Below are 25,361 nucleotides of genomic sequence, written 5' to 3'. Positions count from 1 at the left end.
TTGCCAAAGAAAATGGTAATCTAATCTAAATGCAGGATCTATTTGCATATTTGGAAAGGCAAGGACTGATTAGAGATAGTTAGCATGGCATTGCGTGTGGGAAACAGCATCTCAAATTCGATGGAATTTTTGAAGAGGTGTGTTATGGACTCAGTGAAAGTCCCTTTAAGATAGAGAGTGTGTGTGTATGTGTGTGTGTGGGGCGTGCTTACGTCAATAGAAGACAAAGGACGTAATGACGTTGTTGAAGAAGTAAGAAGAAGAAGAAGAAGGGAGAGAGACACCAGCCTGCTTGTTTTCTCTATCGATGGATGAGAAACAATAACTGTGTTTGCCACTGAAATCCATGTATGGAAGTTGGAAGTAATCCGGTGGAGTTCACTTTGTTGCTGACCTGTAGAAGGAAACAGGTATTTGTGTGTGGACGACCACGGTTCGGATGCTTTTCGGGGTGAGGAAGTCACTACTGAGTAAACACTGAAGTGTCGTTTGGGTTCCATCGTGGAACATTTGGATTTCGTATGTACTCTCTCTATGTTTTTCTACATCTAATCTTCAGACAACGGTGGTTGTTGAAGAAGCCCTTGCTCACGTTTCACCTTATGGCTTGCGGAACTGAACTTTAAGAACCATTCAGGAACTTGGAGTTTTGGACTTTGTCACACACACACACGACGAGTTTAGTTTTGGGGTTAACGTTCAAGGTTTAACATTTTTGAATTCTAACATACTAACATTTTTACTTTTATTTTACGTATTATCATAAGTAGTGATTAATAAAATAGTCTTTAACACTAAATCATGCTCAGTGTGTTTCTTTTGTTGCTGGTTCGTGACAGGTGACCAAGACAATTCACAAAGGCAGGATGATAGACATAGTCTACGTGGACTTTAGCAAGGTCTTTGACAAGAAATTACATGGTAGGCTGGTCCTGAAGGTTAGATCACAGAATCCAGGGCAAGCTAGCTAACTGGATACAAAATTGGCTTGGTGGAATGAGTCAGACGGTGGTGGTAGTACAGGCTTTGTACCAATTGGAATTTAGAATGAAGTAATCTATTAAAAGACAATATTCTGGGGGTAGTAGAGGGCTGTTTTCCAGATTGGAGGCCACAGGGATTAGTGCTGGGTCACCTATTGTTTGTCAAAAATATTAATGATTTGGATGAAAATATAGGTGGTATAATTGGTAAGTTTGCAGACGACACCAAAATTGGTGGTGTAGTAGAAAGTGAAGGTTATCCAAGGTTACAAGAGAATCTAGGTCAACTGGGCAAGTGGGCCAAGGAATGGCAGATAGAATTTAACTCAGACAATTTTAAAAGGATGCATTTCAAGAAGTTGCACCAGAGCAGGACAGGGCCCTGGGGAGTCCATTTAGAACAGAGACCTAGGGGTACAAGTTCATAGTTCCCCAAAAGTGGAGACACAGGCAGACAAAAATGAATAATGGAATAATTTCAGAATTCAAAAGGTGTTTGAAAATTTGAAAAGTATAAATCAGCAAGAGTAGAGATCTTCTGTAAAGTGGTCACCCAATCTGTGTTTGGTTTCATAAATGTAGAGGGGACCACTTTTGAATAGTCATTTCAATACTCAAAGTCAGAAGTGCAAGTGAACTGCTGTTTCACCCAAATTCCAGGACTGTTTGGGTCCCTGGATGATGAGGGGTAGTAAAGGGACAGGTGTTAGAATCTCTTGTAGTTGCATGGAGAGTTAGGAGAAGGGGAGTGGTTGGTGGAGAGGGAGCTTAAGGCAACGATCCCTCCAGTATGCCAAAAAGGAAAGGGAAGTAGTGTCAGGTAGAACAAATCTCACTGAAGGTAGTGGGAATTAGAGGATGATCTGCTGAATGTGAAGACTGGTGATGTACAAGCAGGGGACAAGGAGAACAGTATCCTTGCTAACTGGAGATGCAGAGGAGAAATGCAGGAGAGAGGAAACTCATGCTTGTAATAGATATTCATGGCTAACATATCCCTACATTCCACCCACCCTCAAATTGACAAAGTCACAGAAGGTAATTAGATATAGACCATATGAAACAAACAGCAAGGAAGAAATTGTAAACAAAAGTAATTGTAATGAGAGTTCTGTGAGAGTGCAGGAAGCATTAACAATATAGTCAATGTACTGGAAAAAGTTGAAGGATAGAGTGCTATTCAAGTTGAGGGAGGGGAAAGTAATCAGATTACTTAAGAGAAATTATGGGGAAAAGAGGGGCAGGTATCAGTATACAAAAAAAATTCTGGAAATAGTGGGGAAAAAGAATTTAATATAATTAAAGAAATAGCATTGAAGAAATTAAACTACATAAAAACATTGGTCCCAGCTCACGAAGAGCAAAGAATGACTATAAAAAAAGTTTATGGGAATAAACTAGAAAGTTATACAAATCAAAAGATAGTTAGGTCACTACAGAATGAATAATGGCAAACAGCAAAGACTAGATTTTTTTTTAAAATCTGCTTTTGTGGCAGAAGACAGGTTTCCCAAGAAAAAGAAGTCTGGGAATAAAAAGGGCAGGAGGAATATAAATTATCAAATTTATCTAATTCTTATCTTCTGATGGGCATAGAACTGACAAGTTTACTGGACCCAATGTTCTGCATTCTAGGGTCTTAAAATAAATGACTACAGAGATAGTGGATGCATAGGTTGTGACCTTACAAATTTTCCTAGGATCTGTAAAAGGTCCCAGCATATTGCAATACTACAAATGCAACACCCCTAGTCAAGAAAGGAGATTACAGGCCAGTTAACACAATATTGGTCATTTTAAAAAATGCACTATCCATTAAAAGAATTAGTAGCCAAGTATTTTAGAAAATATAATCAAACAGTCAACATGGGTTTCACAAAAAGACAACCACACAAGCTGATTAGAGTTGAGGGTGCATCAAGGAAAACCAGTTGATGTCTTGTATCATCTGGAATAGTGGGCGACTAAAATTGGCAAACTGAAACTAATGAGATGCCATAAAAATTGGTGCTAGGCCTCAACTATTTACAAAAACTGTAAGGTTGGCCTATGTGCTCAGACAGGTGGAAAAGCAAGCTGCAATGACACAAGACTGCAAAGGATGTAGGTAGGTTACACATGTTGTCAAAAGTTTGACAGATGAGATATCATGGGGAAAGGGGGTGTTCCTATCAAAGTGGATAACTAGAAAGGCAGGATGTTTTAATTAAAATATGCCACAAAAATGCTGCTGCATGGAGGGATTAGAGTATACTCGCATGAAACAAAGTAAGCATACATATACAGCAAGTAGCTGGGATGACAGATGGCATGCTGGCCTTTGCAATAAAAGGGAAGGTAGCTCAAGAGCAGCAAAGCTTTAAGAACATCAGTGAGACCACACCTGGAATTTCTTAGTTTTGGTCTATACAATTGTATTGGAGACAGTTCAGAAAAGCTTCACAAGCTTGATTTTTAGGGTGAAAAATTTGACTTAAGGACAAGTGAGCCTTTGTGCTGATTGGAATTTAGAAGTAATCTATTGAAAGACAGTATTCTGAGAATTATTTTGACAGAATAACTGAGAATGTTCCCTATATTGAAAATCTAGGAACTTCTATCAGGGAATTGCTTACTTAAAGACAAGGAGAAATTTTTTTTCTGATGGCTGTGGCAAATCTTTGGATTTCTCTATCACAATCTATGGGTATAAAGGTAATATTCAAGACAGAGACAGATACATTTTTGGACAATGGGGAAATTGCATGTATTGCAGGGAACAAATAAAGTGTTGTTGAGGCAAGATCAGTTTACCCATAACCTTACCAGAATGGTGGAATAGGGAAGTGGCCATCTATTCCTTATTTATAAAAAGCATTTTACTGCAATTATACAAAGTTAGTGAGAAACTATACTCGTGGTTATATGGAGTTTTGACTTCTACCCAAGAACGTACTTGCTTTGGAGAGAGAGGGGACGATTTACTGGTTCCTAGATTGACAGTAATTGAACTAGATGGTTTGGTCTTCCAGATGGTAGCATGGACTCCATGGTCCAAATGATCAGCCTCCCTGTTGCGACATCCGAGGCAATTATTGTAAAAGGAGAGGTAAACTAGGCTTGTTTCCCGAGAGTTTAGGCTAAGAGGTATTCTTACTAAAACACCACAACTCGAGTGCTAAGAAAAAACTGCAAGTTACAGGTTACAGTTACAGTCCAGGTGGATTCACTCCAGGTCTTCCAAGTCTGTTCTCTGGCAATCACTTACCTACCATTCCAGGTAAATCTGCTCCAGGTCTTCAAAGTCTAGCAAGGAGGAGATACTTACCATCCAGTCCAGGGGAATCCACTCCAGGTCTTACAGGTCTGACCCTAAACAATAACTTACCTGGCAGCTCCACTTCAGGACCAAAGAGTCGCCGCCGCGTAACTCGGAAACATGGCAAGAGGGCTGGGCTGCAGGCGAGGCTGAAACAACATGGTTACAAGACCCCCCCTCCCCAGCTTACTTCTAGCTAACGTCCAGTCTATTGAGAACAAAGTTGATGAACTAAGGGCAAGACTGACCTACCAAAGAGAACTGAGGGACTGTTGTGTACTATGTCTCACTGAAACATGGCTCACACCTGCCTCACCTGACTCTGCTATTCAACCTGACGGCTTCTCAATTCATCGAATGGACCATACAGAGTCCTCAGGCAAAGTTAAAGGTGGAGGGGTCTGCTTCTTAATCAATCACCTGTGGTGCTCGGACGTGACGATCCTGGTGAGCTCCTGCTCACCCAGCCTGGAATATCTAACGGTGAAGTGTCAACCATTCTATCTGCCAAGGGAGTTCGCTTCAGCTATCCTGATGGCAGTCTACATCCCACCACAGACAGACATGAAGCCTGCACTCAATGAGCTATACTCCGTGGTCAACAATCTTGAGACAGGATACCCTGAGCCCCCCTTCATCATTGCGGGGGACTTCAATCAGGCCAACCTCAGGAGTGTGTTACCAAAATACTATCAGCACATCTCCTGCTCCATCAGGGCCACCAACACCCTTGACCACTGCTATACAACCAAAGATGCCTTCCAAGCCACCCCTCGTCCTCACTTTGGGAAATCAGACCACCAGGCTGTGCTCCTCCTCCCTGCATACAAACAGAAACAGGAGGATCCGGTACAGTGAGTCGTGCAGTGCTGGTCTGAGGAAGCAGATGAGCTTCTACGTGACTGCTTTGAGCCAGTGGACTGGACCATGTTCAAAGACTCAGCTGCCAGCCTTGATATGCCACCACCATCACAGACTTTATCAGCAAGTGTGTGGAGGACTGTATACCAAAGAGGACAATACAGTTTTTCCCAAACAGGAAGCCATGGATGAACTGGGAGATCCACTCCCTACTGAAGGAGAGGACTGCTGCACACAAATCTGGTAATCCTGATCTGTACAAGAAAGCAAGGTATGACCTTCTTAAAGCTATAAGGGATGCCAAGAGGCAATACCAACTCAAAATAGAGTCCCTGACCAGCTGCCAGTTATGGCAGGGCTTACATGCCATAACAGGCTACAAGACGAAGTCAGGCTGCATAGCTAACAGCAGCGCATCCCTTCCTGATGAACTTAACGCATTCTATGCACATCTTGAACAAAGAGGAATTGGATTGTCACCATCCACTCTGACAGCCACCAATGCAGCTGAACCTGTGATCATAGTGGAGGATGTAAGATCAGTCTTCCAAAGAGTGAACACGAGGAAAGCACCTGGCCCAGATGGTGTCTCAGGCCACATGCTTAGATCTTATGCTGATCAGCTGGTAGAAGTATTTGCAGACATATTCAACCTCTCCCTGCTTCAATCTCAGGTTCCCTCCTGTTTTAAGACCACCACTATCATCCCGGTACCAAAGAAAAGCAAGGTAACATGCCTCAGTGACTACCGACCAGTGGCTCTGACATCCACCATCATGAAGTGCTTTGAGAGGTTGGTCATGGCACACATCAACTCCAGCCTACCAGACAACCCGGACCCATTGCAATTTGCCTATCGCCAAAATAGGTCTACGGCAGATGCCATCTCCCTGGCCCTTCACTCAGCTCTGGAGCATCTGGACAGTAAAGACACTTACATTAGACTATTGTTTATTGACTACAGCTCTGCCTTCAATACAATAATTCCAAGCAAACTTGTCACCAAACTGAGACCTAGGACTCAACATCTCCCTCTAACTGGATCCTTAACTTTCTAACCAACAGACCGCAATCAGTGAGGATAGGCAGCAATTCCTCCGGCACGATTATTCTCAACACTGGTGCACCTCAAGGCTGTGTCCTCAGCCCTCTACTCCCTATACACTCATGACTGTGGCCAGATTCTGCTCTAACTCCATCTACAAGTTTGCAGATGATACCACCATTGTAGGCCGTATCTCAAACAGTGATGAGTCGGAGTACAGGAAGGAGATAAAGAGCTTAGTGGAATGGTGTCATGACAACCACCTTTCCCTCAATGTCAACAAAACTAAAGAGCTGGTCATTGACTTCAGGAAAGGGGGCGGTGTACATGCACCTGTCCACATCAATGGTGCTAAGGTCGAGAGGGTTGATAGCTTCAAGTTCCTGGGAGTGAACATCACCAACAACTGTCCTGGACAAACCACGTGGATGCCATGGCCAAGAAAGCTAACCAGCACCTCTACTTCCTCAGGAGGCTAAAGAAATTTGGTTTGTCCCCTTTGACTCTCACCAACTTTTACCGATGCACCATAGAAAGCATCCTATCAGGACGTATCACGGCTTGGTATGGCAACTGCTCTGCCCAAGACCACAAGAAGCTGCAGAGAGTTGTGGACACAGCCCAGCGCATTACGGACACCAGCCTCCCCTCCTTGGATTCTCTTTACCTGTCATTGTCTTGGTGTAGCAGCCAGCATAATCAAAGACCCCACCCACCCAGGACAGTCTCTCTTCTCTCCTCTTCCATTGGGTAGAAGATACAGGAGCCTGAGGGCACGTACCACCAGACTTAAGGACAGCTTCTACCCCACTGTGATAAGACTATTGAACAGTTCCCTTATACAATGAGATGGACTATGACCTATGACCTCACGATCTACCTTGTTGTGACCTTGCACCTTATTGCACTGCACTCTGTAGCTGTGACACTTTACTCTGTACTGTTATTGTTTTTTTTTAACCTGTACTACATCAATGCACTCTGTACTAACTTAATGTAACTGCACTGTGTAATGAATTGACCTGTAAGACCGGTTTGTAAGACAAGTTTTTCACTGTACCTTGATACAAGTAACAATAATAAACCAATACTCTAGAACCAAAAAGGTCTCAGAATAAAAGGATCAATGTTTTAGGATTGAGGTGGAGAGATTTTCCCTGAAGAACTATAGATCTTTATGTCAAGGGCTGCAACTGCTCAGTTTTTATTCAAAGTTATGTTTCAATATTCATGGAATATGACAAATAAGGCAAGATCATTTATTGAACTGTAAAATGAGACTTCAATTCTTGCCATTATAATTATGAACATTGTGATTTACATAATCTTCCTTTATTTGAAAGCATACACCTTTACACTGTGTGCAAAAGGCAACTAGACATGAATTAGACCATTAAATTTAAAAGAGACTTACTAGTTTTAACATCCAAGTGCTACCTCGACATGTTGCAAAACATCCAAAGAAACCAAATACAATGATGGCTGCACCAGTTCCAATGAGTACGTAGGGAGCATTTGTACTTTTTTCAGCAACTAGTGCCAGATAGTCTTCTGAACTCACTTTGCCCCATATTCCCACTGCTAAAAGGACAGTACCTGCAAACTGAGAAAAAAGGTAGAGACAAAATACAAACATTGGTTAGAATTCAATAAGTCTGTTATAATCCTTGTGCTGCTTAATTAAACATTTAAAGTACTTCCTAGAATGGATGAATTACTGTAGTTAAGTAGCTATTTTAGAAAACTTAAATACATTGCACTTCTGGATATTAGCAAGTTATTTGTCACTCTTGTAATTACATCTAACAGGTTTTATGCACATATTTTTATCTTTAATCTAATTGAAAAATTCAGCTGTTTTACCTTTTAATATTCACCACATTGTCAGAGATTAGAATAGAAGCACAGAAAAATACCTTACAGTTCTGTAGTTTCCCCAAACACCAATTTAATCTTTTGACAAATTAAAAAGACAAACCTTAAAAGGGTAGATATGGAAGTCAAAAAGCAAAAGAAATTGAGCTTTTAGATCAGAAAGGGAAGAAATCTGTTCTGCAACACTTCCAGTCATTGCTACATCCAACAATATCAAGATGCAAAAATATAGATATTAGATATTTCTTTTCACTATTTTCCTTCCATTTCCAGCTGTATAATCAGACAATTCTTCAAAACAATCAAAAAGATTTATATTGTACTGGTATTTAAATTTTCTACTGCAGTACTGAAAATAACACTTTTGCAACCAATAATATACAGAGGGGAGAAAAAAAAAATCACACCCATAATCAGACTAATTTATGGATACATGGTGTAGATGAAGCAGTTTCTAGTTGTCTTCCAATGGAGAACAGACAACATACACCAGACTTTCCACATGCTTGCATTATCTTAAAGGTCCAAATGCTCTAGCCTCTGACCCATTTTATAGTTTAAGGTCAAGTATAGTTTTTAATTCCTACTTTTAAAATAGGGAAAACATTTAAGGATAAATACAATGTACATTTGACAAAGCAATAGGAATTAGATATTTAATGGAATCAGGATAAACACACCTGGTGCCCTCAGCCTTCATGCAATGTAGCGAAAATAGCCAAAACATTAGGAAATATCACAAGTAATTTCAATATTGCCCTGCAATTCTTTTCTGAATAAAAACTGCACCATTACTCTTGAAGGCAATTTTAGGCACCTGCTCTGGAATTAGAACTCATCCCATTCTTTCGTGGAACAAGATTATTTTAAATGAACTCAAGAGTCTGCTAATGCTGGACTCTGGACCAACAAAATCTAAATGGAGGAACTCAGTGGATCAAGCAGTATTTGTGGGGGGAAAAAAAGGGAATTGCCGACATTTCAGGTTCAAACAGTTTTCAAGCTGAAAAATTGACAATTCCTTTCCTCAGACCTGCCAAGTTCCTCCAGCAGATTATTTGTTGCTCACTTTAAATGAAGCCATCTAACCACTTAGAATCAATACAAGCTGATATGCAGCAGAAACCATCCTGGTTCTTCACAAAATTACTTGTATGGGTGTGACAACTATTTGGCTCAAATCCTAATCTGTAATCATGCAACAATGCCATCCACCAGTTTGCTCAAGAACTTCTGCAGAGAGGGGACATGCCAATAGGTACCAGTCTATCTTTGAGGCAGCAGTGACAGAGGTTAAAGTCCATTCAGCATCTATTTGATAAGAAACCATTAAAACCTCCACTTAACCCAACTATCCAGGAGTTAGTCCAACTTCACTCTTGTGCCAAAGTTATCTGGATGGGTTGCTTATTTCTACAGTACTGTGGATTCCTAGACACTGGAAACACAGTCTAAAGTGGTCTTTAGTTTTCATCAAAAAAAAATCTCACTATAAAAAAAACTAGTAATCATGCAGTAAATGGTAACAAAAACTGGAAGAAATAAAAACCGTAGGGGAGAAAAAGCAAAACTCAAATCTCTCAAATTTTGATGGCTATACAAAATTGCAAGACAAAAAATACTGTACGAGGCACATAACTGTTAAGGTATAGGCAACATTAAAGAACTGATATAGGTAAGGACAGAATGGAATGAACATTCTAGAAGAATGCAGTAAGAAAGTAGAGGGAAAGCATTATAAAGAAGATCAGAACTTTCAAAAAGGTAAATCTGTTTTGTTAAAAAATAATGAAATGGATATTATTAGATTTCCAGATGAAGGCAAGATAGATAAAATCATACTGGCTTGGTCTCCAACAACATCAGACGGGGGCAAATACCAGGGCAAAGAATAGTTTCAACTAGGTATGAGGAATCCAGTTAATGGGAAATGTAAGGGTTAAGTAATCAATAGTAGAATAGTGGACCAACCAGGAAAGCAACTAATGTCCCTTCAACATGAAAAGTTACAAGTTTGCAAAGGAAGGAGATAAACAAGAAATTTGAACAAATATTTAGATACAACTTGGATAGCCCAACTGAATGGAAGAGGAATAAAAGGTGGATTGGAATTAAAAATAAAACTTCAGATACTTAAAAAAAATAAAGCACATCCAGTGCATTTTCCCCAGAATGTTCTGAGCTTTCCTTATTTATTGCCTTGGATAAAGGAAGAATCATTTATTGAAAGTTTGGATATGACATTAAGATGCAAGGGGCATTAAGCAGTGTTAATGGGATAGGAACTAGCTCAATCTAGGAAAGCATGATGCAATTACTTTGACTTTCAAAATGGGAAAAAACAACAAAAAGGAATACTTTGCTCTGTTGGTATAATTAGAACTGTTAGAATGGAGGGGTTTGTTACGCAAGAGCATTAAGAGATAGAGCCTAGGGAAGTATAATGAATTTGGGAACAGGTAACCAATTGAGTGCTGGAAATAGGTTTTGCCACTTTTGAACAAAAAGGTTGAAGTGGCATGAAGACTGGGCAGTAATGATTAGCTAAAGACTTCATGAATTAATGAGTAGCAGTACATTAGAAGAGTATGAACTCTCAGAAGATTGGCAATGGGAGCAAAAGGGTACAAGGTGGTTAATTATAGATGAGTAGTTGGATAAACACAAACAGAAAAGACAGTGGGCTCTAGTGATGTTTTCTGAAATGAAAAAGAATGCCGATTTCAATCTTTTTAAACATCTTTCTCCTGACAACAGCTGGCTACCAACTTAACAGCTTTGTTCAATAAAAGGGAGAAGTGATTAGCCAAATAACCAGAGTCAAGTCAATAACTCAATAGTATCCAAGACCTTTAATAGTAAAACAAAATCCAAATGGGTTTGAGTATTACACAAGTTTTGTCTTAAGTACATGATCTATCGTTTCCCCATAGTTCCGTTCAAAAAAAGTTCCCTCAATATTTTAGCCAATTCACATATGGCTGTTACATCATGAATTTATGAGGCTACGCTTTGCAGGTCAATTGTTTGGTGCCCTCAGGCCACTTTTTTGCTACGTGCCTTCCAGTTGTCTTGCTTCAAAACAAAACAGCTGATGCAGGAAACCCCCACGTTCCAGCTGTTTGGGTGACAGAAATTCACCCTACAGAATTGACAAATCATTAACTTTAGATTTGAGATACAGAATAAAATTCACTCACAGGATGTGTGAAAAATAAAGTAAATAAAATTTTCAACTTGCATTCAAGTGCAAAAAGACATTTTTCATTTATTTATACACTGCAGTTGCAGACTGATTAGCAGCAACATCCTCTGTAGATGTGACACTTCGTGCAATGGCAGGTACAGTCATTCAATTTACTTTAGCTATAGAATACGGTTTAGCCTTAAAATATAGAATCAATGCAAAACATTGTCATTTAAAAGGGCAAGGCGAAATAGTTCAGCAATTTAAAGGTTTATGCAGAGAACACTAGTGTGCAACGTACCAGCAAATCCACCACCCTCCCTCCATAGATGCCTGGTGGCTGAGTATTGTTGCGCTTCTCACCGGTTCAAACAATTAGGCTCTCCATTTCTGTGCCATATCTAATACAGTACAGGCACAGCAGGTAAATCTTCTATTATAAGAGAGGAACTAGATGTTACTGTTCATTACTGGAGCACAACCAACTGTGCAGCAGCTGCACAATCAAGTTTACTGCTCAGATGCTGCACAGCCCATTACTGCCCAGATGCTGCACAGCCCATTACTGCCAAGTCAGCCAAAGGAACTAGACTATTTGGATTAAGCCGTCTTCAAGGTCCAAAAGGTGTGTAGGTTATGGACCTAAATATTCATTCTTGCACATTAAAAAAATACATGGTAAGGGTTTCTGCCTCCATCTTTTCAGACATTTGAGCTCCAAATCTTCATTATGCAGTTTTTTTTTTCCCTCAACTCTCTTCCAATGCTTTTCTGCGAGGAACTGCTGGCATTTCTGCTGAAAATCCAGGCCAATTACTTGATCTTCAATTTTGTTAATGAGTCTATAGGATGGTACATGTATGCAAACACATTGGTTGATAGGCACATTCCAATGCCATCCTCATCAATACTTCATTCAAATACAAACAATCTGTCTTTAACAAATGAGCCAAATTTCATTTGCCAGCCAATACTGTGCCAAATTTTTAACTTGGTTTGAATTATTGCACCACTTTCTCATCAATAGGGAAACCTATTGTTGGAAATAAGCCACACTTGTAAACCCCCAGTTGTGTAGTTCCAACCCCATATGAGGATTGCAAGATGGTGGCCAGATCACTCCAGTTCCTGCATTTCCATTTTACTGTTGTTAACCCAAGATGTCGTTTTAGCAAGATATCCAAACACTGCATTACTCTTGTACTAGCCAATATTACTACTGCCTCTTTTTAGGAGGCATATCATAGAACATTGGTGCAAAATATTCAGTTATTTCCTCTTGCTTCAATCTCGAAAAACAAAACATGCACAGCCCTCTTTTTGGGTTCCTTTGATACCAACCACTAATCTATTTTTCCCCTTCACTTTCCTCTTTTGTCTCTGCAACAGAGCTAGAGGCAGTGTTAAACATACACCAATACTTTTCTAGGATCCAGAATCATTTTAGCTAACCAGCACCAAGAATACTGCAGCCAAGACACAGAAGATACATGCAAGAAATCACAAGTCATTGAGGATAAAAGAGAAACTGGGGTCTTGGTGTTTTTCTTAGAATATTAAGAAAACAGAGGGCTCAAAAAAATAGAAAGCTTCATGAACAGAATCTTTGCATTCAGTACAGGATCAAATTTCATTGTACATTTTCTGCTAAACTTCTGACTTCCCACTCGTTTTTTTTAACCTTGCTGGATCTTTCACCATCTAGTACAGATCCTAGTGTCAGAGCCACTTCTTCATGATTAGCACCACCATAATGCTGGTCAAATGAGCTACTTATGGAGTTGTTGACAACTTCACAGTCCATTCTATGGCCTTCCTAGTATGTGCCATTTAACAGAAGTACTGATTCACCAAATGAGAGGGGGCCATATTTGATGTAACATTGAGACTACACATGGTCTCCAGTCACATTAAGGCAATCCCTCCTTACTGTATACCATTATCTCATGAAGTCATTCTACCAGTGGATTAGGGAATACAAGGGATAATAACAAGAAAGCAAAACCAATGTCTGACTAATTGCGCAGAGTGCATAAATTATTAGCATCAGTCATGTAAACTTAACCTTGCATTAATGATAAGGAACCCAAGCAATATCAATCATCAGACCACAGTAATGTTATATTGCAATGGCTGTAGGATGGGGTGGAAAGCAGGGAAAAGATGCAAGAACAAAAATAGCAGAAACATACCTATCAAACATGCTCCACCAGTCATCTAGATCATGGTAGATCTTTTACCTCAATGCCATTTTCCTGCACTATCTCCATCATATCCAGAAATCTATCAATTTCAAGAATATACAGAGCCATTGAGCCTCTACAACCCTCCAGGATAGAGAATTCCAAAGATTAAGCACCATTTACATGAGTAGAAGGCATTTCTTCTCAGTCCTCAACAGCCTACCCCTTATTCAGAAGTTGTGATCCCTGGTTGTAGACTCCTTATCCAGGGGGACATCCTCCCTGCATTCAGCCTATCAAAATCTGAGAGTTTTGCAAGTTTAAAATCAGATCTCATACTTCCAAACTCAGAATACATGCCCAGTCTATTCACTCAGATGGCAAACCTGGCAGCCCCAAGACTATTTAGTGAATATTCACTGTGGTCTCTCCATGGCAAGTACATTTTGTTTTAAATATGCAGAGTGGTCAAAACTGCACACAGCAATTTCACTGAGGTCCTAAATAACTGAAGATGGACAAATTTAGTCCTGTACTCAAATCCTCATGTAATAAAGGCAAATATACCATTTGTTCTCCCATTCACTTGCTCCACCTGCTTGTTGGCTTTCATTGTGTACAATAACACTTAGATCCCTTTAAACCCAATCTCTCACCATTTAAAACAAAAAGGTACATTTCTGGCCCTGTGAACCAAAGCAAATAGCTTCATATTTTCCACTTCTATTGCATTTGCCATGTTCTTGTCCAGATCCCCTTGAAGCCTCTACCTTCTCCTCCTTATTCAGTCCCACCTATCTTTTTATTATGAGCAAATTCAGAAATTTGATATTTGGTATCCTTAGCCAAATCACTGATAATTTCTGAACACTTGGGCTCAAGCACTGATCTCCACGTCAGAGCCAGCCAACCCAAGAAAGATCTGTTTATTCCCACTTTGCCTTCTATCTGAAAACCAATTCTTAATCCATAATCAGGGAATTACTCAATGTGCTCTTGTTGCGAACCTCATTTGGGGCATTATCAAAAGGCTTCCAAAAAATACAATGACTTCCACAAGTCACATCATAGAACACTACAGCACAGTACAGACCCTTTGGTCCACAATGTTGTGCCGACATTTTATCCTGCTCTAAGATCTATCTAACCCTTCCCTCCCACACAGACCCTCATTTCTCTATCATTCATGTGTCTATCTAAGAGTCTCCTAAATGTCCCTAATGTATCTGCCTCCACAACCTCTGCTGGCAGTGTGTTCCACGCACCCACCACTGTGTTAAAAAAAAAACTTACCCCTGACATCCCCCTTATATTTTCCTCCAACCATCTTAAAATTATGTTCCCTTGTGTTAGCCATTGTTGTCCTGGGAAAATGTCCTTAAAGAATTGTAGATTAGTCAAATAAGATTTGACTCCATGCCAAGTCTACTCACTTCTTTCAGTCTTTAAGATTAATTTTAGCTTTGAGGAAAGTGGAAATTAAAGCAATCTAGCAGATTTGTTGAGGGCAAATCATTTTAGCTCATTTCATAGAAATTTTTGATTGAAGTAATGGTTTGGAGTTGATGACAATGTAGTCAATGTGGTGTACAGATTCCATAAGTTCTTGATAAAGCATCAGGCTTACCAAAGTTGAAGCACATGGCATAAAAGGGACATTGATAGTTCATGTTGCAGTTGCATAAAACTTTGGTTAGACCGCACTTGGAATATTGTATGAAAGTCCGGTCGCCCAATTACAGGAAGGATTTGGAGACTGTTCAGAAGAGGTTTATCAGGATGTTGCCTGGATTAGAGGGTATTAACTATGAGGTTGTTGTACAAACTGGAATTGTTTTCTCTGAAGTGTCAGAGGCCGAGGGAAGATCCGATAGAAGTTTATAAAATTATGAGAGGCAAAGATAGGGCAGACAGTCAGAATCTTGACCCCCCCCCCCAGGGGTAGAAGTGTCAAATACTAGTATGCACACACTAGTAGTTGCCTGGAATGTACCACCAGGGTGGTAGTGGAAGCAGATACAATACTGGTGTTCAAGAAGCTTTTAGATAGGCACAGGAACATGCAGGGACTGGAGGAATATGGATCATGTGCAGGCAGAAGGGATTAGTTTAATTTGGCATCACGCTCTGCACAGACACCATGGGCTGGAGGGCCTGTTCTTATGCTGTATTGTTCTATGAAAGACAATGCATTTTGGTAAGAAGAATGAGAGGCAAAGTAGAATGTCATCAAATTATCAAAAAGATGCAAGGGTGTTAGGAGAGTCCAGAAGAAAAAAATAGGAGCATGGTTCCTGGGATGATGGACTATAGTTACAAAGAGATATTAGAGAGGCTTTTACCATTTTCTTTGAAGAGAAATCTGAGGGAGATTTGATAGAAATGTACAAAGTGATAATAGAATGGCTACCAGGAGGCTGTTCCTTTGATGAAGGGAAGGGAAAACTAGAAGTATAAAATAAAGGATGAGAGATTCAAGAATGACTGGGGAAATTTTTAAAAAAAAAATATACATGCAAATCTGGAATTCATTGCTTGCAGATGCGATGAAGTTGGGTTCCATTATGGCCTCCAGGAGGGAACTAGATAAACAGTTAATGAAGATTTGCAAAAAAAGTTATAGAGGAAAGACCAGGGAACTTGCAAGTTGCTCTGGTATAGAGCTGGCACCAATCAGATGGGTGAAATAGTTATTTGTGCTGTAACCAGTCCATGATCCCAAAATATTTGTACAAAGGTCATTAAACTCATGACCTGTAACATACCTCAATAATCAGTCTAATATCTGTAAAGGGAACAAGGTTTAGGGACAATAATAGCACACATTTCAATAACTTGTATACAAAACCCTTGCTCCATATTACAATACCCAAATATGCAACTGTTTTACTAAATAGTGTAGCAAAGCTCATTCTGCATCATAGGGGATTAAACACCATCAACATACTCAAAAACAAACAGCATGAGAGCTTTCAAATCTATTCTATATGCAAACAGAGGCAAATGACTTCAGCAAAGCACTGCATTATATTCAAATTAAAGGTTGCTAAAGAAAGCCCATTTAAAAAGCATTTTCTTTTTGTGAAAAGGGGCAGATTATGTGCCTTCAAGCAGTCCCTTTTGGATTCCAACGTACAACCTGGTGTTTTAAAACTTATAAAACACCTAGCACATAGAAGCAAAGAAAAAGCAATGCCTGGCTGAAATATACAGCTTTGAATACGTATGAAATGCTCAACTTGTATGGAGAAAGTCCGACTGCGTTATCTTGAAAGATGACTACATGGAGAAGAATTCGTGGGGCCCTCTGGTTTCTGTTTGGCTGCACGGTTATAAAGATTGAACTATAATAGTTAATTCCCTTCGGGGGAGCGGAGCGGGGCGGGGGAGGGGAGGGGTTAGTAAGGAGAGAAAAAGGGATAAATCGGTGCTTTGGCGAGTAAGGCACTTCCTCGTCCCTCGAACTCAAAACCACCCGGTAGCGACATATGAAACACAAACAAAAGCAGGTCTTGCATATTCGGGACAAGTTGACTGAACAAAAGGAGTTTGGATTTAAAGCGGCTCTGAGCGCGGAAGAACCTAGGAGACAAAATCCAGCAGATACAAAAGGAGCTCGAAATAAAGTACCTCGTTAATACTTTACTTTCCCCAAAGTTTCTCTTGAACATTTCCCGGAGGAAAGTCTCAAGGTCAATGTTTTTTTATATATAAAGACAGCCGAAAACTATACATTAAATTCTGGAGTTGGAGACGCCTGTTGGACTTTTAACCAGAAGGGTCTGGATGATTATTTTTAAGTGGAAGAGGAATTACAGGTTAGGTAAAATTATGACAAGAGTTTTGAAAGCAAATTGTTGTGGAGAAAGCTGTTCGTAAACCACAGTCCTTGAGCCCGGGTTATCACCAACTCTTTGTGTAGTGACTGCTCCACTTGGGAGCCCCTCGGGGAGGCGGATTACCGTCCCGGGGCCTCCCCCTTTGCACTCCAGGGAAGCCCCACGCCCGCACTCACCCAGAAAATGAAGCTGAAGACGATGAGGAAAGTTTTGAAGCAGGTGATGACAGGCTTGGTCTGCAGCCGCCGCGCTGAAGATGCTGCCATACTTGGACACGACTCACGGTTACTGCGGGAGGGTGGGGGGAGAGCTGAGAGCCTCCGTTTAACACCCGCCCTCGTCCACTGTCAAGGAAGTGACGTCACTCATGTCTACACCCCCGCGCTCTTCATTGCACGGTTCGGGTGTCAATCACGCCCCGATTTTTGAGTGGGATTTGGCACTACAGGTCAAAGAGGGGACTTGCAGTGTATCAGGGACCAGGGAACTCCACTTAATGGCAGACTTTGTAACCATTCGTGTTTCTGAAAATTGTTTTATTTTTAAATGACTTGTTTCTTCTTATTCATAGGGAGTCCTTCAGGATCGACGACGACTTGGTTCCCCTCAGAGTTTGTGGTTTCTGAGGTGGCTCATGAGGCCAATGTGAGAACCATAAACTCTTCCACAGATGGGTAGTTTGTTGGATGGTGTGTGCCTTCCACTGCTTATGGAGAGGATCTGTGTACACCTGATGCATGGTCTTGACGTTCTCAATACCATCCTGAATGCTCTTCCACTTTGAGCAACCGTGGAAGGCGGTGGACATGTTGCATTTCTTCACAGAAGCTTTGACCATATCCATGAATCTTCTTCTTGTTCTGCCTGGGAGTCTCCCACAACAGGGCTCAGAATAGAGGATCTCCTTCAGGATTCCCGTGTCGCGAGTGACCAGCCCAAAATAACCAGTTGAGTATTTTAGGCTCTCAGTGTTGGGGATGTTCACCTCGGAGAGGATGCTAACATTAATTCACTTATTATTTCAGTGAATTTGGTGGATTTTGCAAAAATGAGCATTGATGATATTTTTCCAGTGCCTTCAGATGTCCACTGTAAGTAATCCAGGTCTTAGAAGCATACAGAAAGGGTCACTACTGCCCAATAGATTATGAGTTTTATGTCAGGTCTGGAGTTTTGAACTTCACAGGACTTAGCTTGCAGGCATGATTTGGATTTGGAGGAGGGATAGTCAACATGCATTCACTCTGAGAATAACTTGCAACTGGATTGAATTTTTAGAAACCTAGAATTGCTTTGGTGATGGAAGGTCATATGAGGTAAATGTGATGAGAAAGCCAGGCCAATCAAGGAAAGAATACTGCAGATACAGATAATTTGTAATGAAACAGAAATACTGTAAGTACTTTTCAGGTCATGCAAAGACAAACAATTAATAGTTCAGGTGATTGACCTTTCATCAGAATCCACAGAATAAATATGCATATCTGGTTTGAGAGGTAGTAGCCCTTCCCCACCACTCCAGAGAATTATCTTTCTCCCACAACAGATGATCTGCAGTAATTCATATTTCTGAATCAGAATATTATTCAAGTCAATTGATACTAATGAGTAGCAGAGCTAACCCACTGATGTCAAATTTGTTGATGATACAAAGCTGGATGGCTGTGTGAATTGTGAGCTAGGTGTAAAGAAGTTTGAAGGGGATAGAGATCAGCTAATTGAATGGGCAAGTACATGGCAGATAGTACATAATGTGTAAAAGTCTGAAGTTATCCCTTTGGTAGAAAAAAATAGAAAACCAAAGTTTTTAACAGGTGAGAAGTTGATGTTCAGAGGGACTGAGGTCTTTCTACATAAATCACTATAAGTTAACTTGTAGGTACAGCAAACAAAATGTATGGGTTTCATTGCAAGAAAATTTCTATATTGGAGTTAAAATATCTTGGTATAGTTACTTAGGACCCAGGTCAAAGTTGAGTTTATTGTCATATGCACAAGTACACGTATGCATAGGTGCAATGAAAAACTTACTTGCAGCAGCATCATAGGCACATAGCATCATATAAGCAGCATTCACAAGAAAAACAAACATAAATTAAACAATTTCTACAAGAAAGAACACAATTAGAACAAAAAAGAACGAAGTCCATTTTAGTGCAAAGTGATCAAAGTGGCCATAGTGTGCTAAACTCTAGTGATTAGGTGCAACTGTGCCTGCGATATTGTTTCCAGGTCTGACCAAGGAAGGATATAGTAATGATACAGAAAGTGTGATGAAGGTAGTCAGATTGATTCCTGAGACGACAGGGTAACTGTCCTCTGAGGAAAGATTAAACAGACTGGGACTATTCTAGAGTTCAGAAGAATGAGAGGAGGTCTCATTGAAACATAGAAATTCTTACAGGTCTTGACAGTGTAGACAGTCAAAAATCAGGGGTGACACTCAAAATAAAGGCTCATCCATTCAGAACTGCAATGAGGTGAAATTTCTTTGCCCAGATGATAGTGATTCTTTGGGGTTCTCTACCCAAGAGGGTTGTGCAGACTCAGTTGCTGATAGAAACTTAGATATTAAAGGAATATGTGGTTAGGGAATATGTGAGGGGAAATGATCAACTGTGATCTTATTGAATAATGGAGCCAATGCAATGGGCTGATTGGTCTACTCCTGCTTCTATTACTTATATTCTTATGATATTGTAAATTTCTGGTGGAATTTGATTCCCTCAACCTACTCACTCACTCAGTGTCTTGCTTTTATTTTATAAATTTCTAGACACCTTGGTTGAGATTTTCCTTTTTCAGTTAGAGCCAACCTTCACCATGTCAAGATCTATACCTACCAATTGGAATAGAAACAGAAATTGCTTGAAGTAATCTGGTCAGGCAGCATCTTTGAACAAAGAAATACCTTAAATTGATGACCTTCCATATGGGCCCTAAAGTGATGTTTCAGCCTTGAGATCATTTGCATAACTTTAACAGATGTCTTGGCCTCCGCGGGAAAGCCTGTCTCTTTGAGCAGAGGCTGACTGCAGCTGCCCTAGGAAATCAAGTATGGCATACTACCAATATTTCAGTGGTAGCACTACTGCCTCTGAATCGACTGGTTGTAGTTCAAATCCCATTCCACAGACTTTTCCAGGAAACAGCTGATTGGCAGCGGCTTGAACTGTATTTTTATTCTCTGTCAAATTTGTATTAATATTCCAAAATATTTAGTTTACAGTAATTTATCAGATCACTGCAAACTGCACATTGGAGAATAAAAATAACATTTGTATGAATCCTTGTCAGTAAAGAAGATAGAGAAAGGATAAAATTAATATAGGTTACCGGTCCAGATTTATTTACAGGCATAGAACCAAAAAGAGACATGCCAAAACATAAGCAGTAAGTGAAAGAATAACAATCAACGAGAGTGAAGTACAGTCTGAAAACTGATGGTCTTTTTGTAATACCCTGGTTGATGATTTGATAGAAATATGGTGGAAGAGCCATAAGTTAGGCTGGGACTTAGTTATACTGAGAGCTGCCCTAGGACAAGAATTTCGATCTGCCTCAGACAAGTTTGATAATAGCTGATAACTTATGTGCCTTAACATTCCCTGGCCCAGTAAGCAAATTAATACATTGAGTGAAAGCAAAACGTGTCAGCTACCAAATGACAGCTGTTGGACCTATTTTGGGCCCAAAAATATTGTTTCATGTCATGGATATAGTAGTAAAACCCACATTTCAGACTCATCAGAGCTGGGCTAGTAACTTGAACCCACAAACTAGAGAGCTCCAGAACAGATATCTGTACCTAATTTGAATACCAGTAGGGAAGGCAGCAGAAGACTGGAGGATGGCATGGGCAAAAAGGAATGCAGGATTCAATATCTCTAATTGTGCTGCTAGATTTTTGATTAAAGTTCAAAATGAACAGAACATAGGAACTTCAGTGACCTGCCAAAATCCCTGTAGAAGGTAGATTTAGTCCAACCATCTCCTCATGCAACTTTACCAAGGATTTCAATTTATTTAAAATTCACTGTTTTGTTAATGTTTTAAATTTCACGTTTTGTGTAGAAAATTTGTGTCGCTTTCTGCATGTTTAAATTACCCATCTGCAGCATGAGCATTTCGTAAGAGAGCTTCAGATATTCTGCAGCTCGTTTAATTTAAGAATTCCTCCACAAATCATAAGACTTGTATGCTACTCTGCAATAAACTGACTGGTTAATCTAACAAAAATAGTGTAATTAGTTCTCTTCTTGTCAACTGTTTACCAAAGGATGCATCCAAAATGGACAATAACATAACTGCAGACAATTGAGTAAAGTGACATTTATTGTATGAATCACTATAATTTCCTATTTAACCATCATCCTCGTCAACAGTAAGATTAGCCCTGAACACATAGCTTGTGAGTGCACTTCAAACTCTGAAGTGCATCTAGTAAGTAAGTGTGGGGTTCTACCTCTAGAATGATCACAGTTTATATAATTTAAGTATTGCTTCAGACATATTGAATAAAATTGACATATATTCTTTGTGTAATGTATTGATAGTAATACACAAAATAAATGCAATGATGTTATTAGTATACTTGATAACTTGTTTTCAAATTGTAACTCCTCATAAGGTTAAAGAAACATTGCAATTCCTGTATTAATCTTAGCATTTATTTTGCAGAAGCCAAAAGTCCATGCATATCAGAGAAACAAAAGGAGAAAAAGCCCATATGTGCCCAAGAGGTACAGAGAAGATGCAAAGCAATGTTAATGAGAGACAGCTGGTTGGAAGGTACTCTCTTATATTTGAGTCAAAAGGACATAAATTTAAGCTTTATTACAACATAAGAATACATAATCCAGGTTGACACTCTAATATTATACTGAGGGAATGCTACATTCTCAAATATGTTGCCATTTGGATAAGATGAGATCTATCTGTTTATTTTAGTGAGTTTTAATGAGTACATGACATAGGAAGAGAACTAGGGATTTTCCTGGTATCTTTCCACAATAATAGATTTACTGGTCAATATATCACTGCTGTTAATGGAACTGACTTTACAAATTGGCTGATGCTTTTGCCTATTTAAAAGTGAATACATTTGAAAAATAAATTAATTAGCTGTGAAGCAATTTGATATGCTACATATATGCAAGTTCGTTCTTTAAGGCTTTGTGTTTGATTGATAAGTCAAGTGAATGACAGAGACAATTTTAGTCATTAGGTATACATAGTATTGGGCAATAATGGCCATAGCCACTGAGCACTCTGAGAGTTGAAAATATCAATAGCAACATTGAAAAATTGCACATAATATCAAGTGTAATAGTCATTTTGCATTTCAGGCAGTAGATCTTATTTGGTACATTATAGAGTCACCAAATTAAAAATTGATTTGCTGGCCTTTGTGAATGAACCGTGAACTTAACCTGTTACGCAACAAGATAATTAGATGTAACATTTGACGATGATTAACAAAAATGGTTTAGTGTTATTGCAGCATAGGAATAATCTAGTATATATGTCAAAATAATCACCAGACTGTTTGTAATGGGATCTATGTGCCTGACTGAATTATATGGCTAGCTATCATGTTTGAATAGCAGAGCCCTTAGGGTAGGAAAAACATCATGACTTAAAGTTATAATTAAAATTTTAAATACATTGGATATTCATTTAACAATGAAATTTTATGTGCTTTTAAACCAGTGATACAGAAAATTGTCTCACTTGAAATGTTTGATTGTTAGACCAGGTGGATTCATGACTCAAAACCACTATCTCAATTATACATTTCAATGCAATATGGGTAAGCAACAGCTAGAGTGATGAATTACCACGGTAATTTATGATGGTTGTTTATGTGGTGATGGTGTTTTGATAACAAATAGGAAATCAAAAGGAAAAGTATAAACTGAAAAGTATAAACTTAAAATAACTTCTGATTCAAACCCATGATACATTCCCCTTTAATCAGAATATTTATGTGATATTACATCAAGATGTTCCTTCATGGATTCATGCTTAAGAGATAACACTAACCCAAACCAGCAAAAGGTCTCATGCTGTGTTCCTAGAGACACTACATTTGACCTTAATGTTCTTGCTATGGGGGAAAAAAAGATACCTACTATTAAGCACATGCAAATAGTTCTGTAAATGGTAGTTGGGCAAAGGCAAATAATTGGTTGGTTAATAAGTGTCCATGCCAGACATGGCAAAATCATTCCCAGTCCAATTCATTCTGCAAAATCCTCCTCATAGGCATTAGGGAACCTGTATCTAAATTGAAAGAACTGCCCACAAACAAGTCAGAAAACAGCAGATGAAAATTCGCCTGGCTGAACTTGTTCTCGCATTGAACAATTTCTGCCTCAAGTTAAATATAATTACTTTCTCCAGATCAGAGAGTGAACTATGAAAACTTACATAGGTCCAAGCTTTGCCTGTCTTTTTGTGGGATACCTGGAACAATCCTTGTCTTAGCTTGTTTCAGTCCTTCTCAGGTCCTCTCCCTCAATACTTTTTCTGGCACATTGCATTGGTACTGCTTTCTGCACTCTCACCAGACTCAAAAATTTCTTTACTTCTGCTGCTAATTTCAAGCCTGCTCTCACTTTTACACGATCCATCTCTGACTTTTCCTTTCTCTCACTGGAATTGTACTGATTATTTCCACATAGATGCCTCTAAGATATCCTCTTTCTTCCTGAACTGTGGGTCCTCCTTTATCACAGTTGAGAGAGACCTTGGCTGCATCTCATCTATTTGTTGTACCTCTGCCTCCACCCCCTCTCCTCCTGCACAGAGCAAGGATAGGCTTCACCAATCCTTACTTTCCATCCCACCATCTACTGCATTCGACGGATCATCATTTCTACCTGTTCCTTTGTTTGTGTTCTCTCCCTCCAACTGTCCTCATTAACTATCAACCAGCTGGTTTAATCAACAGCATACCACAGCGACAACCCAGGCATTAACCTATCAGAGTTCCCTTTGTCCTACCCATCCCTCTCCCACCCTCTCTGCAACTTAAAACTAACTTGTTTTTCTCTCTTTCCCGGTTCTGATGACGAGTCTTTGACCTGACACAGTCACCCTTTCCTGTTTTTGATGAAGCAAGAGCCAAATATGGACAATGTGCCACACTCCTCCATTATATTCCCAGTGTACATCCAGTCCCAGCAGCAGGACAGACTCAGCAGAGATGATGGCACTGTGGTGTATATGTAGGGGAGAGTACTATCTTGTAGTCTTCAACATTCCTTTCAGACCCCATGAAGTCGCACAATATCAGGTTAAAGAGAAGGAAGGAAACCTCCTCCTGATTACCACCTTTCATCTTCCATCAACTGATGAAGCAATGTTCTTCTATGTCGAACAACACTTGGAAGAAGCACTGAAAGTAGCAAGGGCAAAGAACGTACTCTGGGTGGAAAATTCAATACCCATCATCAATAGTGGTTTGGTAGAACCACTGTTAACCAAGCCATTTGAGTACTGAAGATTGTAGCAGCCAGACTGAGTCTGCAGCACATAATGAGTGAACCAGAAGGAATAATCATATTTGACCTCATCCTCACCAATCTATTGATGGCAGATGCATTTGTCCATGATGGCATAGATAGTAATCACTGCATCGACTTTGTGGACCATCATCCTGCCTTCACACTAACAGCATCATCATGTTGTATACCACTATAATTGTGCTAAATGAGATAGATTCAGAACAGATTGATAGCTCAAATCTCGGCATTCATAAGCTGGTACAGATCATTAACAGCACCAGAAATGTACACCACCACAATCTGTAATCCATCCCCTACTCTACTATTACTATCAAGCCAGGGGGTCTATTTTAATTCAATGATGGTGCAGAAAAGTGTGGCAGAAGTAGCACCTGGCATACCAAATAATGAGGTGCCATCCAAGTGTGGCTGCAGCACAGGGTTGCATGCATAATAATCAGCAAAAACAAAATTCAATACACAGAGCTAAACAGTTTCAAAGCCGATGGCTCGGATCGAAGCTCTTTAGTCCTGTCACATCTGGTTGTGAACGGAAGTGGACAGTTAAACAGCTAACGG

At 39.7% G+C, this 25,361-nt stretch overlaps 1 protein-coding gene across 1 annotated transcript in view; it reads right to left on the bottom strand.

The window, feature by feature from the left end:
- The window catches only part of LOC127573028 (tetraspanin-7-like), a 28,098-nt gene extending 10,496 nt beyond the window's left edge, over positions 1-17,602 (bottom strand). The window contains exons 1-2 of the mRNA XM_052020788.1: positions 17,448-17,602; positions 7,602-7,790 (exon numbers count right to left, since the gene is read on the bottom strand). Of these exons, the coding sequence (XP_051876748.1) occupies positions 7,602-7,790; positions 17,448-17,537 (279 nt within the window). The 5' untranslated portion in view covers positions 17,538-17,602. The remainder of the gene's footprint in view (positions 1-7,601; positions 7,791-17,447) is intronic.
- Between the last annotated feature and the right edge of the window lie 7,759 nt (positions 17,603-25,361).

This window comes from Pristis pectinata, chromosome 8, assembly GCF_009764475.1.
Source record: "Pristis pectinata isolate sPriPec2 chromosome 8, sPriPec2.1.pri, whole genome shotgun sequence".
Classification (NCBI taxonomy): domain Eukaryota; kingdom Metazoa; phylum Chordata; class Chondrichthyes; order Rhinopristiformes; family Pristidae; genus Pristis; species Pristis pectinata.
This window is presented reverse-complemented; position numbering and strand designations above follow the sequence as displayed.